This window comes from Chionomys nivalis, chromosome X, assembly GCF_950005125.1.
Source record: "Chionomys nivalis chromosome X, mChiNiv1.1, whole genome shotgun sequence".
NCBI lineage: Eukaryota > Metazoa > Chordata > Mammalia > Rodentia > Cricetidae > Chionomys > Chionomys nivalis.
Window position 1 is genome coordinate 82,370,673 of NC_080112.1, and position 19,810 is coordinate 82,390,482.

A 19,810-nucleotide genomic window follows, 5' to 3' on the forward strand; every position below is an offset into this window, starting at 1 on the left:
TGAAAATGTGGTACAAACACACAATGGTACAAAGAAAAATAAAATCATGAAATTTGCAGATGAATGAATGAATGAAGAAAAGCTATACTGAGTGAAATAACCTGCACCCAAAAAGACATATGATGACATATTCTCTCATTTGTGGTTCCTAGTTCAGAATCTTAATGTGTGTATATGAGGCTTGGAGTAATACTAAAACCATGAAAATAAAAGGGGACGTGGGGATGCGGAAGAAAAGGAGCTCTAGAGAGGGAAAGAATAGCACACAAGTACTATAGGGTGGGAAATGGAGAAAGTAGGGTAGACTTTAGCTGGGAGAGGGGAAGGGGAAAGGATAACAGTACCAAACACAATAAACCTCCTTTCAAGCTGTAAGTCAGAGGCATATAAGAGACTCCCCAAAAAACAATATATGTAATTGTCGTTACCACTGGTTGCCTCCTCAAAGTCCCTACTACTGTAGACAGCACACACTTTGGTCACAGGGCTTGGAAGAATCAAGCTAGATTTTACTTGAAAGCCTTCTCCCTAAGGATCATCTTTCATAGTACTGTAAAGTACTATGCAACCTGCCAAACATGAAAACCAATCAGTATTCTCTGTCAGCTGTGATACTTATGAACCAGAACAAAGATCAGCATAGCAAGTTATCCCTAAAGATGCAATATTGGTACTTCTATTTTGTGCATAACCAATGGCTGTCTAATTAGATTTAAGTCATACTGAACAGGAGGGACTTGATACCCAGTACTGTAACCTAGCCAACTACCTATGACTAGGGAAGCCATGAAACTTAGAGGAGAACCTACTACTGTCACTTCCTAAGCCAGTATACTTTACAACAACATTCTAAATACTTATCTTTATAGTCACAGATAAGTGTAACTCTCACCCAGCCATCCCACACAAAGAAGATTCTTTTAGCAGCAGATAGAGACAATTACAGAAAATTACAACTGTCCAAAATGCAGAAAACAAATTACTGGGATTTGAACCCTCAACTGATGCTTCTGCAACAATCACTTACATCTAAAACTCAGGAAATACTGAAGAGTGGTCAGGACAATTCTTAGAGTCAGAGGACTGGGGCTGGGGTAAGATGTGTGCTGTAAGAAAACTATATAGGATATGAAAATTGTACCCCCAAAATTTCAACAATATGGTCCCTTACAGAATACTTGTACAATGAAACACTAATTGACAAGTTGACATCCTGAAGTGGATTTGAGGAATCTGTCAAGGGCCACTCCTAGATAAAAGCTACAATTAGTGAATGACCACTAAGAAGGAGAAAATCAGTCTTCCCTAGGAATGAGTCCCTGACAGATTATATGATACCAAAAGGTCAGTCCTAAAAAATATATACATTAGAGCAACACTAAATGGTTTCAGCAAGTTGCATTTTTATCTTAATTTGCTTATACACACACACATAAACACATACCATATGTAACAAGAATAACTAAAGTAAAAAAGTTATGAGTTTTAGAAAGAATGAAAGAAAACAGAATTATATAAATATAGTACATATATAAAATTTTAAAAATTTAAATATGTATAATATATGGCACTTGTAGATTGGTTTTTAGTTATTGTGTAAGTTAGTTTTATTCAGAAAAGTAAGTCATTTTATGTATTCTACAGAAGCTTCTAAAACATCTGATATAATTTAAATATTTAGCATTAAATATGATTAGTAAGGATGTCCCAAAGAATCTGCCATGCATTCAGTTATAGGAAATATGCATAATTCTCATATAAGAACAATTACTAAACACAGATAAATATAAGGTAAGAAAATGACTTTTCTTAAGTTATAATGGAGAATTTGAAGTATTGGCCATCAGACATTCTCAGTTGAGATTCCACTACAAAATTGTCAGCTAAAAATATATAGAAGGAGATTATGGATTATAATATGATCACACACTATCATTAACAGTCCTATCTTTCTGCAATTTTTAAGACCTGTTAAGATAAATATGTTTAATAATCAGATGAAGACATAATATTAACGTCAGGACCACAAAATGATGAAATGACTATTTTAAAGAATATTATCTTAAATATCTTAAAAGAAAGAGAAAATTAATCGTTTGCTGTTAACAATCACCTGTAATCCATATCATCGATGCTGAACTTCATCATTTATAACTATAATATTTAAGTTAGTTCTTCATGATATATTCTTTAAGGTGTATTTTGTGTGTGACTGATTTTTCCTAACACTACACTTATATAAGATAAGCATAAATAAAGGACTTACACCACTCCTAGTGAATCAAACAATAAATAATAGATTCCCCTGACAGGACTTTGATGACTCGGCAAAGCCCGAGTGCTTTCAGCCCAAATCATATGAAACCATAAATCACTCTTTATTTTATGGAACATTTCAAAATGGATTCCTGCTTTCTACCTTGAAAGTCATTTCATGTGTTATTTATAACTAGTGAAGACAAGAATGGAAAGAAAATTACATTGAACTAGAAAATTTACTGTGACTGCTTTTATGAAGAACAAGTTCTTTTTTTTTTTAAGAAAAGAAACAGAATGATTGGCAAGAAGAAACTTGTGACTACAACAAGCTTTTAGTGAGCCATGGCTTTTACTTTCCCACTTAAACAACACTATGTAGACACCTGCACGGTCATAAACAAAACAGAAGCAACATTAGGTACAGCAATGATTAGAAGGCAATGCAAAGGTAAGACTACATACTGCAGAGGTTATAGACACTCAAAAGAGAAGACATGAAATTAAGCAGAAACTCAGTTTCAACCAAGGCTCAAGTCATTTTGTTTAGTCCTAATTTAAGTTTCAGATTCAGACTATTTTTAGTGGATACTTTAAATTAAAACAGTAGAGTGCCAGGGAAACAACCTAGAGAATCACAAAAACAGAGAAAATACGACTCACATTAATTACTTACATAATATCGAGCAATATTTTTTGAAATGATGTTTAAAATCTAGTGGGTATCTTCTTTGTAAAATTTTGTATTTATATGTATAAATTTTTGAAAAAAATCTGCCACCTATTAAAATAGCAATGCAAGTTTCATATAATGTAAGGTCCTAGGAGAACATCTCCAGGACTCAGAGTGCTGAACCAAGCATCAGAACTATCTTGTTCTTTTTAGGTTTCTATTTAACAGCTTTGACATTGGGTAAGTCACTGCCATTTCCTCTCTGCAATCCAGCTTCCTTACCCATTAACTATTCTTATTAGATAAAATGAAAGGCTTAGCATATAAATATGCAAAGGTTAATTTCAGTATTAAAAGAACATGATTGGTATGTTGTGGGAGCTGTGGGCTGTGTTCCTGCCGCCCCAGCTCCTGGTCGCCTGGCTAGCTTATGCCCCGAAATAACAACAAACTGTATTCTTTTAAACACTGCTTGGCCCATTATATCCAGACTCTTCTTGGCTAATTCTCACGTATTAATTTAGCCCATTTCTAATAATCTGTGTAGCACCCCAATAAGCGCTTACCGGGAAGATTCTAGCCTACGTCCATCCTGGGTTGGAGCTTCATCACGTCTGCCCTGGAGCACAGCAGCATGGCGTCTGCCCCAGAGAGGAGAAGAAATGGCGTCTAAGCCGAAAATGAGGGTAAAGCAAATGTATCATTACCTTGAGAGCTAGAACACCCCCAATTGTCTTATTACTGGCTGGAAGGTTGGCAGAATATTCTGAGAATGTGGGAAAAAAGCAGAAGATACTAGGTCTTAATGTGGATGAGTCAAAAGAAATGGGTGTACAGGAGGGGGTTAGAATCCTGAGAAACTGGCAAATCAAATTCTTCTGCACTGTATGCTAGGGGGCAAGGTATAAGTGGGGAGTGAGATGAGAGGGGGTAAGGGAAAGTAAAACAAACACTAAGAAGTTTGAAAAGCCATGTGGAAAATATTACTCCCAGAAGCCATACGTTGTCAAATTAAGAGTCCAATACTAGGCATAGAATACCTCCTTCAAGTTGTTGGTCAGGGGAGAATCCTAGAGACCACCCCTCAAAGCCATGCAAGCTATTGTCACTGCTCTTGATTTGCTAATAGGATTTGGTGTTAAGACCTTATTGCTGAAGATACAACACATTTTCATACAGGACTCAGAGAAATCACACTGACACTGTTCCTTGATGGCTATTTTTCATAGTACCAGAAGGTGCTATGCAGTCTGTTGGGAGAGAAAAGATGCCAACACTCTTACAAAGCTATGAACTCTGTGAGCTACAATAATAACAGGTATGGGAAGGTTTGCAACAGGTGCCAACAGTGGTATGAATGTTATTGGATTTAGACAACCACTACCTGATTTACTTTAAAAGGCCCACCCCATAGAAGAAAACTTATGCCTGGGCATTGTAAATTTGGCCTAGAAACCGTGCCTGGGGAACTCAGGTTTTAGGAGTGAACCAGCTTTCATTTTAATAAATGGACATAGCACTAAATTCTCTCTCTCTCTCTCTCTCTCTCTCTCTCTCTCTCTCTCTCTCTCCTCTCGTGTGTGTATGGGGTGAGGGTGTGTATGGGGTGAGGGTAACCAGAGAGGAACTGTAGAGAAATGTGGGAAGTATGATAAAAAATACATCGTGTGTGTGTGTGTGTGTGTGTGTGTGTGTGTGTGTATGGGGTGAGGGTAACCAGAGAGGAATTGTAGAGAGACGTGGGGAGTATGATAAAAAATACACCGTGTGTGTGTGTGTGTGTGTGTGTGTGTGTATGGGGTGGGGGTAACAAGAGAGGAATTGTAGAGAGACATGGAGAGAATGATAAAAAATACACCGTGTGTGTGTGTGTGTGTGTGTGTGTGTATGAGGTGAGGGTAACCAGAGAGGAATTGTAGAGGGACGTAGGGAGTATGATAAAATACACCATATGCATGTAGGAATTTCCCAATGAATAAAAAACACTAGATTAAAAGAAAGAAGTGGCTAGTGTGAACATCTTCCAAATTCATCAAAACTGATAAACATATGGGACAATGAACAGGAGAGAAAAACTGGCTGAGGAACAGTCACTAGATCTCAGATCCCAGTATATGCTTGTTCACTTAATAAAAACAGAAGAGAAAGATCTGGAACAGTAATGTTCAAAAAGCTACACTGGCCTATTCTCCTTATTAAAAACACAAAAAACGGTCATTTCACCTAAAAAAATTTAAAAAAAAAATAAAAAACTTTGGATGAATTCTACTTAAGGCACATTAAGAAAAATAAATCACAGCAAAATAGCACTCCAAACAGTCAAAAACATGTCAAAAGCAACCTCACAAGTTCAATGGAAATTTTAACCTAGATGTGCTAAAATAAGCTAAGAGAATTTAAGAAAATCATCACAAATCTGCCATAAAAATCAAAATAAGAGAAGCTCAAATGCAGGTGAATAGAGAGTAGGAATATTTGAAGGCTTGTCTCCTGGGTGTTTTTTGTTTTTATCAACTTTACACAAACTAGACTCACCTGGGTAGAAGGAACTCAAATGAGAAAATGCTTCCATAGAGCGCCCTATAGGCAAGTCTGTGGGGCATTTTCTTGACAAATGACTGATGTGGAAAGGCCTACTCAGCACAGTATGGGTGATACTTAGGCAGCTGGCCCGGTGTTGTTTAAGAATTTAGGCTGAACAAGCCAGGATTGATGGAGGAAGGTCACTGGTTAAAAATAAAGAAACTGCTTGGCCCTCATAGGTTAGAACATAGGTGGGTGGAGTAAACAGAACAGAATGCTGGGAGGAAGAGGAAGTGAGCTCAGATGCAGGGCAGCTCCTCTGAGAGACAGATGCCATGCTCCCCTCTCCCTGGCAGACGCGATGAAGCTCCAACCCAGGATGGACGTAGGCTAGAATCTTCCCGGTAAGCGCTCCTTGGGGTGCTACACACATGAACAGAAATGGGTCAAACAGTGTTTAAAAGAATACAGTTTGTGTGTTGTTATTTCGGGGCATAAGCTAGCTAGGCGCCATGAGCCGGGCTGTGGGAAGAGGCCCACAGCTCCTACTACACAGGATGAGTAAGTCAGTAAGCAGCACTCTTCGAGGGTCTCTGTATCAGTTCCTGCCTTGAGTTCTGGTCCCGACTTGCCTCAGTGACGGACTGTGATCTGTGAGTTGTTATAAGTAAAAAGCAGTCCTTTCCCCACCAAGTTGCTTTGGTCCTGCTGTTTTACCACAACAGAAATCCTAAAACAGACTGAAAGCACTTAAGAAGGAAGTTTTTCACAACTCATTTCAGAAATGAAAACTAAGCTAGAAATAGTACACAAGCAAAGAAAATGAATGAAAAAAAACCTGATGATGAAAGCGTATGGGACGACAGTACTGTGCTTGTAAGGAGAGCCTTCATGTTTCAGATACACTTTGAAACTGTACTTATAGAGAAAATGATGTTATACCTCGGGTTTCTTTCTAAGTAATCTGGAGTTGGATGGTGAAATAAGAGAAAGTAGAGAATACAGAAGTGGCTATGAGTAATGGTAAGAGTGGGAATTTGATACCTGGGGATGCATTTTATACTACATCATTTTTATAATTTTCCATAATAAAACTGAGTCTATGATAGATGATAAAATGCATTTGAGTGCCCATTCAAAGATTGTTATAAAATCACATTCCCTTTTATCTGAAATTTTACCACGAAATCCATTTTTTTGAGATTATAATTACAAAACTTCTTCCTTCCCTTTCCTCCCTCCAACCCCCCCATATATCCCTTCCTGCTCTCCTTCAAAGTACATGACTTCTTTTTTTTACTAAATGTCATTGCATGTATGTATATGCATATGCAGATACATGTCTATTCTTAAATATAATCTGTTCAGACCATATAATGTTATCTGTATGTATGTTTTCAAGGCTGACTGTTTGACTGTTTGGCCCTGGACAATCAATTCATGCGCTCTTCCTAGGGGACAGGTTAAAACACAGATATATAGCAGAGGGCCATAAATAAATAAATAACCTTATAAACTTTTTAAAGTGCAAATTGGCTCAGTGGGCAAAGGTGCAGACTTGACAGTCTGAGTTTGATTCCTGAAATCCATTGGTAGAATCAGAAAATGAACTTCTGAAAGTTTGCTTCTGTATGTACTATAGCACATGCATGCCCATACACATACACACAATAATTTTTTTAAAGAAATGAAAGTTCAGGTTGAGCACCCCTTATCCAAAGTGCTTAGAGTAAAGCAGTGTTTAAGTTCTGGGATGACTTTTTTTCCAGATTTGGGAACATAGGCATATATATATATGATATATATATATATATATATATATATATATATATATATATATCTCAATTCAAAGGTCAAATCTAAACAAAAAACCCATGTTTTACATATACCACATATACGTAACCTAAAGGCAATTTCATTTTTTTTTTTAAGAAAAGGTCTCACCTTAGAACCTATCATGGCATTGAACTCATGGTAATCCTCTTGCCTCAGCTAACCAAGCACCAGGATTAGAAGTTTAAACCACCACACCCACCTAACTACCCGCCTATGCTTGTCTAGAAAATGCAAATTCCAGTTTTTATTGCTATCATTGCAAATAACTAATTATTTAAAACATAAAAAAAGAAATGATAAAATTTTGTGTAATTAAAATTAGCATTTCTGCATTAACAATTTTTATACTACATTTTTAAGAATAATAAATCAAAACATTATTTACCTACTGTTGGAAAAAAGGAAAGGTTTTCTTTGCATATTGGAAAAGGCCAGAAACCACATAAGAAGATTTGGTAAACAAGAAATGTAAGATTTATGTATCTCCACATAGGACATCATCATAAAAATGAAAGGCAAACTTAGAAATCGAATATGACAATAAAAACACAATAAAATGCCAATATCCCTAAAGAACAGACACAAAATTACTATGAAGCCAAATTCAGGGACACAGTAAGACTGAACTCTACAAGCAACGACAGCTAAACATATGTAAATCACTAAACATGATTAACCACATTAATATGACAAACAACAAAAGGGCAATTATTTAAACAAATACAGAAGGCACACTGGAGAGAATTCAAAAACCCTTCATGAAGAAAATTACCAAGTAAATTAGTACATACAGAAGGAACATAACTTAGCACATTATAAGCTCTCCCAAGACTTAGAACGAGACCAGGATTCTTACTTTCACCAGTTTTGTTCAACAAAGTACTGTACTGTAAGTGGTAACCAGGCAAAGGAGCAAGAAAAAGACAAAAGGCATCTAAGTTCAAAATGAAAGAAAATCAAACTATCCTTGATGACAGACAATTTCCTTTACATAGAAAATCATAAAGTCATCGTCACTCACCAAGGAACAACTCAACAAAACTTGAGACACAGAAACAGCAAACAAGTATCACTTGGTATTTCTAGACTAATAGTGAATTATCTGAAAAAGAACTTGGAACAATTCTAGTTGCAATACCTACAAAAATAACACACCAAGGAATAAAGAAATGTAAAATTTATACATTTCCACATAAAACATCACCATAAAACTAGAAGGCCCACTTAGAAATGAATAGACAATAAGAACACACACAAACAAAATGCCAATCTCCCTAAAGAGCAAATGAAAAGGAGGTGAAAGAGCGCTATGAAAATCATAAAATAAACAGCAAAAGAAACTACTGATGTTATCAAAAAGAGGGCACGGAAAGATGATGGGCCTTGGCAAACAACTTTAATTCTCACACTTGGGAGGCAGGAACAGAGACAGGCAGACCTCCCTGTGTTGAAGGCCCAGCCTGATCTACAAAGTGAGTTTTAGTACAGTCAGAGTTACAGAGGGGGGAGAGAGAAAGCCAGCAGAAAAGATAGATATCACATGTTTATGTTTATAGATTAGAAGAAATATAACCTTATTAAAATACTACACAAAGCTATTTACAGATTCACTGCAATCACTATCAAAATATCAATATTTTTCACAGGATTTGAAACACAATCATGAAAGACGTCAAATATCCAAAACCTAATAAAGCAAAAAAAAAAAATAAAACAAAGTTCTACCTGACTTTAAAATTACAAACCATTCAATAACTAACAATAATTTGCTAAAATCAGCATGATGTTAGCAAAAACAAGAGAAGCAAATGGAACAAAAGTGAAACAGCCTTCTATATTTAGAGCTAACTGATTCGTGTGACAAGTGCAGCAAGAGCACAGAGCAGGGAAAGGGCGTCTTCTCAGTACGTTCTGCTGGGAAAACAGGATCAGTGTGCAAAAGAGTAAAATCAAACCCTTCATCTCTCACTACTTACTGCTATCAACCCAAGGCGAGTTAAAGACACCTGAAAGACTCAAATCTGTGAGTCTTGCAAAAGCAAGCATTGAAAACACTCACAAGCGTTGATTGGTTGGGTAAAAAATGTTTCGGAAATGACCCCAACTGTGCTAACAACAAAACCAGAAACTGAAAAACGGGATCCTATCAACTTCTACACAACAAAAGACACAATCAAACTTTGAGAGTGTTTGCATAGCATATATGAAGGCATGGGATCAATGGTCATCACTGGGGAAAAAAATTACTAAAGGCATACAACACAACTAACAGGACAGGAGAAAATATTCGCAAACTATAAACTTAACAGTTATGTTAATGTACAGCATACACAAGGAACTGAACTTAAGAGCAAAAATAAATAAACCAATTTAAAAAGTGGCTAAAAAACAGGTTAGATATTTCTTAAGACAAACAGGCAACTCATACACGAGAATCTTCTCAATGAGGAAATGCAAATTAAAAAGAATGAGTTATAACTTTATTCCAATCACCAATAAGACAAAAAAACTGACAAGGAGAGTATAGATAAAAATACTATACACTGTTAGTAAGAATTTAAATCTGTATAGTCATGGCAAAAAAAAGTATAAAGGTTTCTCAAGACACTAAAATTAGAACGACTATATTTCTAGCCTTCCCATTACTAGGTATATACCAAAAGGAAATCAATCATCATGTCAAAGAGACAAGTTTATTTATTTATTTATTTATTTATTTATTTATTTATTTATTTAGGTTTATCTGAACAGGGTTTCTCTGTGTAGCCCTGGGTGTCCTGGAATTCACTATAGAGACCTCATCCACCTGCCTCTGCCTCCCAAGTGCTGGGATTAAAGTTTGCACCACCATTCACCTCACAAAGTACATTCAATTGCAGTACTATTGCTACCATCCACCTGACAAGAACATTCAACTGCAATACTATTCACAACAACCAAGAGATGGAAACTAGAATGTCTGACTTGTGAAGAATGAAATCGGGGGCTGGAGAGATGGCTCAATGGTTAATATCACTTGTTCTTCCACAGAACCCATATTAATTCCCAGCAATTACATGGTAATTCACAGCCGTCCATTACTCCAGTTCTAGAGGATTCAGTGCCCTCCCTGATCTCCTTGAGCATATGGTGCACATACATACAGATAAGCAAAATACACATAAAATAAATTTACAAGAATAAAATATTGTCATTTGCAATAACATGGTATGTGAATTGAAACAACACTGAAACACAAATACCATCTGATCTTTAAGGAATCCACAAAACTTAATATTACAGAAGTTAAAAGAACTATGATATAACAGAAACTGGGGAAAGAAGTTAAAAAGAATAGAAAGAGTTTGGTCATTAAGAAGAGTAAGCTCTATGGTACTTCATAATGAATATACCACATTAAGTATTTAGTAATAATTCAAAATGATTTCAAATATATGAATAATAAAGAGATAGTAAAAGTTTAAAGTGATAGGCATGCTAACAAACATGAGTTATACAAGGATATGCTGATCAAAATGACAATAGTAATTTAATACATATGATAAAAGTTAAAATGTTAATGAATGAATTAGTACATATTTATAAGAAAAGTAATGACCTCATTAATATGTTATGGTAATTCACAAAGGAAATGTAGGTGGCCAAATTACATAAATAATCAACCTTATTTATCATAAAATGCAAATTCTAACAAGTAATATTATTTGTGCATCAAGTTTGTAATTATACAGATGGCCTGCAAAGCTTTCATCAAGGGCAAACCTAAATTCAAGGGCAACCACACAATCCTCCCTATGGGTATCCACAAGTCTCTGCAAAAAAACTATAGGACAATCGGATATCCAGAAGAAAAATGCCTCCAGGTGGGCCTTTTTGGAGAAATCTATTCACTAACTCTCAGCCCTTATGACCTCTAAAGCTCTAGATAAGCCCTGACACTCCTAGTAACCGAGTTCTGCCCTTTAAATATACCAAACTGTAAAATAAATTTGTTCTTTTTTTCTTAGTAAAAGAAGCCCAGAGAGCCAGTGTTTCCCTGCATGCATCATTCATTGCTCTTCTCTTCCAAGAACACCAGGTTTTACCTTTTGCTGCAATGGTCGCAAAACCATTTGACAGTAATGAAAAATAAGACATAGACATAAATGCCAATGCTGAAAGAAGATGAATACTGAATCATTCTCGTACTCACATCATAATTATGCAATTACATATCTTGGAATGAATGAAATTTAACTGAAACAAATTGATACTTAAAACATGACTAAAGAGTCTGATCCCACTGATTTAGTGTCTGTAATTCTTTCATTTGTCTTGCTTTGTTTTGATTTTAGGGACAAACCTAACTAGGTCATCCTGTTTGCCTTCATGTAAAGGTTTGCAAGCTGACCCAATGTCATAGTGTTGTCAATAATTAAGGACCAGAAATGAAGCTATTGTTGGCGTCAGAAAAAAAAAAAAAAAAAAAAAAAAAAAAAAACCTGCCACCCACACACCTAGAGCACAGCGATCTAATCTTCGGAGTATATGATGCTCTTTTTCACTTGGAAAAATTCAACAAGCTCAATTCAGGATCTTAATTTCAGTTGACAAAGACTTGTGTAACTTATCCAATCTGGGTCAAAGTTGGCTAAATCTATGGTTTTACACTTACTTGAAGTGAGATAATATTTACCCCAGAGAGAGTAACAGTAAGAAAGCAAACATTGTATTAAATTGGTGTAGATAAGATAGTAATAAAAATCACTCATGAGATGCAAAAGTAGATACTAGAAAATCAAACCAGCCTAAGCTCTTGGTACCATCCAGTATGAGATGAAATCAATTAGGCACTGTGCTAGACAAGTTGCCTGTCTCCTCAACTATCTGTAACCTGTTTGAGGGGTTTGGTTTTTTGTTTGTTTGGGGAGTTTTGTTTTCTTTTGTTTGTTTGTTTTCCCAATCTGCCTCAATATAAAAACATGCTAACTCATATAATCATGCTCCAGTAAATCACTATCTATGGCAAATTATTTTCTTTATATACTGCCCTTTAAATTATTAGAAAAACAAAAAGCAAATCTTTAGAAAAGTATCCCAATTTTACTAGTGACAACTAAATCCCAAACTCCAAATCATTCTATACTATGGATTATACAGTGGGAACAGACAGCAACTTTTAGGATTTACACACATAACAGGCACGGCCTAACTTTTCAGTTCACACTGAAATTGAATGGTAGATGATTTAGTATGAGTAACAGGTCAATTATATGGAATTATAATTGTTTCTGTGCATTGGGATTTTATGTTAAACATGAGAATGCGAGGTTGAGCAACCACATTTGATTTTAATTGCTGTAGCCTGAGTTATTGCAAACATCATGAGAACACTGGAGAAAATGAGAGAATGACAAGCGGCCTGGGAGATGACAATGGAGCTGCCCAGGGAACTCTGGTAACAGATGCGGCTCTCTCTGAGGAACTGGTTCAACGTTATGATGCACAGAGAAGTGAGGCAGCTCAGAGAGGCCTCAGAATTAAATAACTCCCCCGTACTTTGTTAGGTACTAAGACACGGTTTTCTTTAGAAAGGATAAAGCACAGAGAAGTACAAAATAGTTCACAAAACTGCTAGATCTATAGGCTTTCTTTACCTCCTACAGCATTTCTAAGCAGTGGGAAAGCACTTCACATTATGCTCCCAACTAAAATGAATTGATAGATCTCGTCAAAACAATGCAAACTGGTGAACCAAATTCAAGAAAAGAAGGAATATCTGTAAATTACCAGATAAGAAATATGATTTTTTTAAAAGCAGCAATATATAAATAATTATCTTTCCAACCAAGTAGCCAATGGGAAGAGGAAGCTAATAAACCTTACAATAGCATCCATCCAGGACACTGTGAAATTCATGAGCTCTTCCTTGAACTCATTCAAGGCCAAACAGTAATTATAATAAAAACACCACAGTACAGCTTTTTGGACCATAAAAATCAGATACATTTTGTAAACATTTTATCAGAACTATTTCTTCAATACTTAACACGGCTTGGTGGAACTCACGCTATTTAGAAATATGGTGAAACTTAAGAAGGATTAAGGAATGTGCCTAAGGTGACACAAGAAGCACACTTGGGATTCCAATTAAATTTGGCTAATTCCACAGCCATTAGAGCCATTACCAATCCCCTCATTATACTGCACAAATGAGACATATGCATGTAAAAGTGAGCAAAATATATAGACGGTCTAAAGGGTCTTTCTAAGACTACTTTCAATTTTATTTACTATTAAGTTGCTTAATGTTTTCTAGATATTATAAAATTTTGTATCTTGAACACATTGGCACAGAAGATCACTTCCTAAATATAACCCCAGCAGCACAGACACTGAGAGAAACAATTAATAAATGGGACCTCCTGAAACTGAAAAGCTTCTTCTGTAAAGCAAAGGACACTGTCAACAAGACAAAACGATAGCCTACAGAACAGGAAAAGATCTTCACCAACCTCATATCAAATAGAGGTCTGATCTCCGAATACACAAAGAACTCAAGAAATTGTTCATCAAAAGAACAAATAATCCAATTTAAAAAAATGGAGTACAGACCTAAACAGAGAACTCTCAACAGAGGAATCTAAAATGGCTGAAAGACACTTAAGAAAATGTTCAACATCCTTAGTCACCAGAGAAATGCAAATCAAAACAACTCTGAGATTCCATCTTACACCTATAAGAATGGCCAAGATCAAAAACACTGATGACAACTTATGCTGGAGAGGTTGTGGGGTAAAGGGAACACTCCTGCATTGCTGGGAGTGCAAGCTGGTACAGCCCCTTCGGATATCAGTATGGCAATTTCTCAGAAAATCAAGACCCAGCAATACCACTTTTGGGTATATACCCAAAAGATGCTCAATTGTGTCACAAGGACATATGCTCAACTATGTTCATAGCAGCATTGTTTATCGTAGCCAGAACCTGGAAACAACCTAAATGCCCCTCGACCAAGGAATGGATAAGAAAAATGTGGTACATTTACACAATGGAGTACTACACAGCAAAAAAGAATGACGATATCTTGAAATTTGCAGGCAAATGGATGGAGCTAGAAAACATCATATTGAGTGAGGTTATCATATGTACTCACTCATAGATGGTTTTTAAACATAAAGCAAAGAAAACCAGGCCACAAATCACAATTCCAGAAAACCTAGACAACAATGAGGACACTAAGAGAGACATACATGGATTTAGCCTATATGGGAAGTAGAAAAAGACAAGATCTCCTGAGTAAATTGGGAGCATGTGGACCATGGGAGAGGGTTGAAGGGGAGGGGAGAAGCAGGGAGGGGAGCAGAGAAAAATGTAGAGCTCAATAAAATCAATAAAAAAAAATTGTGTGTATAAAGAGAATACATTTATCTTTTATTATATTATATACTCTTCTCATTTAAGGGCTAGCATCATTTCATGAACTACAGGAAAGTGGCAAAAACTTGCAATTAAAAAAGCAAAGTTACTTTTGGTGCCTAGCTCAATTGTCATCGAAGAGGAAACTGATAGAAACAGATACAGAGAGATTCACAGCCAAACATCAGCCAGAGTTCAGGGAATCCTAAGGAAAACAGGGGTGGGGATTGTAGGAGTTACAGGGGTCAAGGATACCAAAAGAAAAACCACAGAATCAACTAACCTGGGCTCACAGAGGAAAAAAACAACAACCAGTGAGCCTGCATAGGACTCACCTAGACCTCTGCATATATGTTACAGCCGTAGCTTGGTCTTCTTGTGGAGCTCCTAACAGCAGGAGCAGAGGCTTTCACTCCTTTGCTGGCATTTGGGACTGTATTCCTCATACTGGGTTGCCTTGCCCAACCTTAATACATGGGAAGGTCCTTAGTCTTACTGCAATTTGATATGCTATATTTGGCTGATAACCATGGCCTTTTCCTGAACAGAAACAGAAGAGGGGTGGATTAGGGGGTGTAGGGGGGGAGGCAGGGGAAGAGACTGGGGGGAGATGAGGGAGGAAAAACTGTAATTGGGATGTAAAATAAATCACACAGACACATACAAAAACATTCTCAACAGTAGGGATAAAGTGTTTGGAGAATTAGGGAAGGAATATATGCACACTATGATAACAGAAGCACACACAGACATCCTAAGAAGAATATTAAACGGTATGTAAATGTGAGAAATCACTTGTGCTGAGCATAAGTACTGTTTGACAAATATCAATTTTTACACCACTTCCTGAAGCATTATTATTCACCAAGGTTTAGAAATAGTACACTACTGCTATCAGAAACATTAAAATACTTGAATGAGCTGCCAGTCAAAGTTAACTACCTCAATGATGCGTTCTGAAACATTAAGAATAGGACTGTGCTGTCTACATGAACATTCATAAAAAAGCAGCTAAAATTCCTGAAAAAAAAAAGCAACTTACCTTTAAAAAAATGTTTTCAGCAGTACAATATATAGAACACAAATTCAACTTCTTTAAAAGGCTACAGAGAACACAGGGTCATGTACATACACACAATGGTAAATCTTTACCTTAGAGAAGCTCTAGGAAATCAGGACCACGAGGGCTGCACCCACCCACTGTGACAGTGGAACTGATCTATTGGGAGCCCACCAAGGCCAGCTGGACTGGGACTGAATAAGCATGGGTTGAAACTGGACTCTCTGAACATGGCAGACAATGAAGGCTGATGAGAAGCCAAGGACAATGGCACTAGGTTTCGATCCTAATACATGAACTGGCTTTGTGGGAGCTTAGCCTGTTTGGACGATCACCTTCCTAGACCTAGATAGAAGTGGGAGGACTTTGGTCTTCCCACAGGGCAGGGAATTTGGACTGCTCATCAGTATCGAGAGGGAGGGGGAATAGAGTGGGGGGAGGAGAAGAGGAGTGGGGATAGGAGGAGGGGAGTAGGGGGAGGGGGCAATATGTGGGAGGAGGGGGAGGGAAATGGGAAACGGGGAGCACGTGGAAATTTTAATTAAAAAAAAAAAGGCCTTAAAAATGACCTGAGTGGGGCTGGGGCTCAGTAGAGTACTTCCAGTGCAAAAGCCCCGGCTAAAAGGGCAGCACAAAACTGCAGGGAAGGAGAGAGGGAAGGAGGGAGGAAAAGAGAAAAGATCTTCAAAAAAACTAAGAAATTAAATAAGCTAGCTTACTACGGAGTCTCTTAGAAGAGGTACTGTTGGCAAAGATAAGGCAGTGTACTTAAGAAGGAATAGCATGAAGACTGAATTCCTACATGGTGTTCTGAAAGCATAAAGAATCCACGGTATGAAAAATTTCCATGATTATAGGAAAAACTGTAGAACTATAACTCTGAGGATGTCCAAAAAGTTTCTAAGAAATGGCAACGCAGTAAAAAATACAAGCACCAAGGGAGTAGGTTCTTGATAGGAGTTAAGTCTCGTGAAAATTGAGTGGTTGATTGTGTATTTACAATAAAAAAAGTCAAGCCATTATGCCACCCCTTTCTTATAGAGCTACGAATTTTCAGTCAGCTACCTAATAGCACCAGCCAAACATATTTCTTAAGGGCGATAACAGTCTCTACTTCCAAATGATGTGGTTATACTACATTCTAAGCATGCTAGAATTCCTTCCAAAATAAGGATATTTTCCAAGTGAGAAGCTGAAGTATGCTCCTATGGATGGCATATGTCAACATTATCATGTAACCTTTATATCTTAGATTCCTTCCATACTTGTAACTTTTTGGCTTTGCTGGAGATCATACAAGTTACCAGAAAAGTCACTTCCAGTGACAATTTGTTACTGGGATAATGTTTAACCTGCACCCAATGATAACTTTTCCATACCCCAAAAACTTACTGCTAAAATTACTATTAAATGCCAAACTATTCTGAAATGACAATAGTGCACCCCAAGCCAAAGATCACATTCTAATCATCTAGTTCTGTCCTTTTTTCCCTCCCCATTGAGATTCCAATTGGTTTTCCTTCTTGGGTCTATTTTATCTTTCTCCTCATCTTAATTTTCTTTTTTGGGGTATTCTGGTATTATTTTCTCATATCTTGAAAATATGACCTTAAAGGAAAGCTTTAAACCACATCACGCAAAAAGTAAAAATACAAATTACTTAAGGTGGATGGATTTTGGATGATTCTTTTTGATGAAGCAATTGTCTTCTTGGTGCCATTTTACCTAGAAACTTCTAAAAGGAACTACAACTTGTTTCTGATAATGACATGCTTCATTCTGCTTTTGTTAAGAGAACTGAGTTATTAAACACTGCCTTTCCTATAATTTATCTACACATTAATTTAATAAAGCCAACACATTTGAAGCCTACTTCAGCAAAATATTAGAGAGAGAAATCAAAACGCTTTAAAAATCAGTTCAATGAAAAGTAATGATTGAAAGTGTTGGAATCCTTTTATTTGAAAAATGACCTTCGCCAAACGTTTCCACTTTTCATGTATGTAAAAGAATTAAAACATTTAATAAAAGTTAACACACATCACCCAAATCAAATAGAATTCATTCAAGTATAATTTTAAAACACACCTTCCTCCAAAATGGATGTTTTAGAGCAGACTGCAAACTTGAATGAATGGTCTACTGGGTCTTTCAAGCTCGCATCCAACATCTGTTCATTGCAGCTACCACCAAGTTAGCTACAGCATTAGTTATCTTCAGTCTGGGAATAAACACGCCCCCGCTGTTCTGAGAATCTGTGCTCAGATAAGGCCTTTAAAGGCTATTTGATTTACTCTCCTTATATTCAACATTGTGGAAACTGAAATGCTGAGTGTCTGCCTCTCCCATTGCATGCTCTAGATTGTTTTCCCAGTTATTTCTGCTAACACAGTACAATTTTGAGAGTAAAAATCAAGGGATTCCATTTCTTGAATAGTACTGGCTTTGTGACTTTGGCAAGTTAGACTTAAAGGCTGCTTCTCCTGTGTACTGAAGAAAATAACATTCTAGCAAAGTTATTGTTGGAATTTTTGAAGTGCTTTGCCCATTGATTAGAAAACGATAAGCATTTGAAAATGAGTTGCTTTTGTTTTTACTGTAAACCTGGAAATATGGCTATTTTTACTTTTCGGGAACAGAGCAAACTGAATTCATTAACACAATGGACAGAATCCCATTCTCCAAAGCTTCTGCTGACTACCGCATTCTACAGACGGTAGGAAAATCCACTCAACTATCTTTTATCCCATGCAAAGTATATCCCTTACAGTTAAGAAATGTTAATTGCTACCAGGAGTTGTAGGATTAACTAGTCAACTAGAAGCTGAAGAGTATTTCTGGCTCCACCCAAAACCTGGAAAACTAATGATGGAAAAACAAGGAGAAGCAAAGGTCAGGCACTTTGGGGATCTGGAGCACTGGCGCTTATTCTGAGCACACCTAGTTGTGATGTATAGATGGGTGAAAGAAAACAATATGCTTCCTTTCTGCATCATAAACAAGGATGCTTTAAACCCCATAATACAAAAATAATGGCTACCTGCGGTGGGGAGCCCTTAGGCTACTCAACACAACAAAAAGAGTCCATTTCCTTTCCCTAGGTAAAAATGCACAGGGGTAACAACTGAGCATCCTTCTCACAAAACTGCAAATTAAGCTGCATCTGAGCTACAACGTATCTTAGACTCATGTAAGTATATGGGAAAAGTCTTATGAAATGGCGACAGAAAACGATGGGGAATATAACCTTCAAATCAACACGGAGGGTAGGAAGCAAATATGTTATGCCAATGGCATCTCCATTGATCAAATCCCGACCCTCCATTCTCATGACACTGCAAACCCACCCTCCTCTAAGGAAATTAACAGGAATCACCGCAGCAACCAACCTCAACAATCGCCATCGACCAGATCGACCCCTACTCAAATGGCACAAAACACCGCGGGTCCAAGCCCCTCCCTAGAGCTGCCAAGTCCCGCGCTGACTCCAGACTACCTCACTTCCTTTCCGACCTCCCTCCCAGGCTCGACCCCCGCTGTTTCTCGCCAACCCTCGCCGCTGACAGAGAAACTAAAAGGCAAGAATTATTTCCTAAATTTTGTCTAGGAAAAACCAGGGCCACACATACCCGTCCCTATTACGATCACATCAAAATCCGAAGGGAGATTATCCGCCATCTTGACAGGAAACGTCATGTGACTGTAGTTTGTGGCTCAATATCCTTAAGCAGTCTCTCTGTAGAAGGCGGAAGGAAAAACAGTGCCTTCTGGGTAGTGTAGTTCTTTAGTGACGAGTCCAGGTAGGCGACAAAGGCTTAGTATTTGAAATGTTAATGAGAATGATAAGAGCACTATTCATTTTACAGGCTTCAGCGAAATACCTTATTTATCATGGAGGTTTAATATGGAAAAGAAATGTAAATATTCGAGTCCTCAAACAAGAATGAATGAGGAAAGTCTTGTATACCCCTTAACAATTGCCAAGCAAAAATTGTTCAGAGACTCTCAGGAAAGAGTGAAATTCAAAGGGGCTCATTCTAAACACAGGAGATTTTCATTTACGC

The 19,810-nt window shown here is 37.1% G+C and overlaps 1 protein-coding gene across 2 annotated transcripts in view; it reads right to left on the reverse strand.

Annotated features, from left to right (window-relative positions):
* Positions 1–19,428, reverse strand: part of Chm (CHM Rab escort protein) — a 154,720-nt gene extending 135,292 nt beyond the window's left edge. The window contains exon 1 of one of the 2 annotated variants that reach the window (XM_057759801.1): positions 19,376–19,428. In XM_057759801.1, the coding sequence (XP_057615784.1) occupies positions 19,376–19,424 (49 nt within the window). In that variant the 5' untranslated portion in view covers positions 19,425–19,428. The remainder of the gene's footprint in view (positions 1–19,375) is intronic. The other variant, XM_057759802.1, reaches the window with a different exon arrangement.
* Between the last annotated feature and the right edge of the window lie 382 nt (positions 19,429–19,810).